Here is a 2,591-nt window from a genome sequence, read left to right on the forward strand (position 1 = left end):
ATTAAATATTACCCAACTTAAAAAAGAAAAAGGGGAAAAATCTTTGAAAAAAAAAAAAAAAAAAAAAAATACTAAGGCAAATCCTGCCTAGCAACAAACGGCATCAGTGAAGGGGAACAGGAATCTCGACAATTCCTTACCTTGCTACTAGTTTTAGGTTTTTTCGTTTGGCTGTGCTATGGCATTGTCTTGATAATTTTGCTTCATCTATAAAATACTGTTCCAGTCCTGAATGAATTAAAATAAAAATGTAGCCATAAATGTAGATTAGATCAGTGATTGGAAAACACTATGAAATGTGTGCCTTGGTTAGCAAACATTCCATTACGATATTGGTGTAACCAAAGTGAAAACCTGTGTCAGACACCCCCCCCCCCAAAAAAAAGTATTTGTAATTGTCTACACTAGATTGATCAAAATGGCCATCCTGGACTACTTTTGTCTAAATTCAGCTCCTAAACTCATTTTCTTGAAATCAAAATGCCACTTATGGTGCCAAGGCAGTGGCGGCTGTTATTGCTTTTGCCTGAGCACAAAAACAGCAAATACTTTTTTCAGAACAGCAGAGGATGGGTCCCCGCCCCCCAAAATTGCAACAGGTGAATTTGCAAATGCCGGATTACAAATATGCAGCTTGGCCTTCACTGTACAAGTGTGATTTCCCCAAAAGCATCCTGCATGTTTGAATATTTGTCTTAATCTTTGTAAATCAGTCCACTTTTCAAATCAATCACTACAGAGGTACCATCACATGTATAGTTAGTTTGAGTACATGCAGAAACTGTACACATCCTGGTCAAATTAAACATTGCACAAACATTGATCAAAGGTAAAACGGTGGCATTTAAAGGAAATAGCAGCATCGTTCTGTGAGAACAAAATAGAAAAAAAGAGATTCTGGGTAAACCTTTTCTGTCACAATGTCGGGAGGTGAGCGCTCAGTGCAAAAAAAAAAAAAAAAAAAGGGGTAGGAGAAAAGGCCGACCAGACATCACCATGAAAGAAAATCAAAATGTGCAATAGTTCAAGTAAGTTATTCCTTCAATAGTTAGTGACACAAACTGTGGCCGCATCCAAACGGTGACAACACCACACAGGTGAAATACAAATACAACAGGAGTACTATTTACACGGGGGGTCCGGATCACAGCTACTCACCGCAATGAGTCTTCAGACCAGTTCACAAACACAACCGCAGTCCACCTTTAAAGGGGCGTGTCGTAGACCCGCTCCAGCGAGGCTTCCTCGGTGTCGTCCTCCGACTGCGAAGTTTTGTGGTTGAGCCGCTCGGCCGTGGAGGAGGAGAAAGCGGCGAGGTTAGCGTCGCCTGGCTTGGCTTTGCTGCTGTCCTGGACGAATTCCTGGATCTCCACGGGCAGCCGGCGGAACTTATCTTGGTACTCCTGGTCCAGGTCACTTTGCAGCTGGGGATGGGGAAGCGGAAAGTGTGAGCTCCATGTGAACAACTGCAACATGTTTGGTCAACGCTAACCTGAGATCCACCCAACTCTATAAACCCTTATAACCCACTGACTCCCAGATCCGGCGTACACCTGCCCATATTTGGAAGTGGTTGCTCAGCAGTCGGGTGGCACGGTAGTTGACTGGTGAGCACACCCGTTTCACAGTGTAGAGGTGCAGGGTTAGATTCCGGCTCCGGTCTTCCCGTGTGGAGTTTGCGTGTTCTCCCAGTGCCTGCATGGGTTTTCTCCGGGTACTCCGGTTTCCTCCCACATTCCAAAAATATGCATGGCAGGTTGATTGAACACTCTAAATTGTCCCTTGGTGTGAGAGTGCTTTCAAAGCCCCGCCCAACCCCATCCAATGATTACACATGACAGCATTCATTTCACCGCGTGCCAATGATTGCTTTAATGCTGATTTCTCTGTTTAACTACCCGAGCGGCTCCCCCGGGGAGCAGCGTAATTAAAAGAGCAACGACGTCGCAGTTTTCTGGCAAGCCACCGGCATTGGAGCTGAGCTGATCCAAAAACACATTGCACTTTCGAGACAAACTATCTAATTTTCAACTTCATGAGATTTATGGACACATCTGTGGCCAAGTAATGGCAAAATGAAGTCGATTGTAAGAGGACCCCCCACCACCTCCGCTGGCTGGGACAAAACGTTTATGTGACATGGATGACCACAATGTCTCTTTGGGATTCCGTCCATTCTCTTCCACTTATCAATGGTCGAGTCAGGTCGTTTATCAGTTCCAATACACATATGTATTAAATAAACAAAAATGGCAAACTAAATCGGAATGAAACAAAAGCCGATATATATTATAGAAAATAAATGTTACAATTTAAATAAATTACAAAAAAGGCTGAATATAATACAAAATATAAACTACAAACAATACAAATAAATTAGCCATAAATTTTAAATGCATATACCATTTTAAAAGCTCACTAAAAATAAGAACCAAAAGAAAAAAAATCCTAATTCAACCAAAATTCAGTGATCTGCTATTTTAAGTGACATTGTCATTTGTCATTTGAGCAAATCATCTGTAAGACAACACTCATTGCCGAAGTAAAGATTGTGCAAGGCCTCCTAAAAAAAAAAAAAAAAAAAAAAAAAC

General features: G+C 41.8%; 1 protein-coding gene across 2 annotated transcripts in view; it reads right to left on the bottom strand.

Annotated features, from left to right (window-relative positions):
* Positions 1 to 165: 165 nt before the first annotated feature.
* Positions 166 to 2,591, bottom strand: part of LOC109507220 (1-phosphatidylinositol 4,5-bisphosphate phosphodiesterase beta-1-like) — a 49,838-nt gene continuing 47,412 nt past the window's right edge. For both annotated transcript variants that reach the window (XM_019856480.1, XM_019856481.1), the window contains one exon: positions 166 to 1,424. In XM_019856480.1, the coding sequence (XP_019712039.1) occupies positions 1,206 to 1,424 (219 nt within the window). In that variant the 3' untranslated portion in view covers positions 166 to 1,205. The remainder of the gene's footprint in view (positions 1,425 to 2,591) is intronic.

This window comes from Hippocampus comes, unplaced genomic scaffold (assembly GCF_001891065.2).
Source record: "Hippocampus comes isolate QL1 unplaced genomic scaffold, H_comes_QL1_v1.1 scaffold526, whole genome shotgun sequence".
In the NCBI taxonomy this organism is placed as follows: domain Eukaryota; kingdom Metazoa; phylum Chordata; class Actinopteri; order Syngnathiformes; family Syngnathidae; genus Hippocampus; species Hippocampus comes.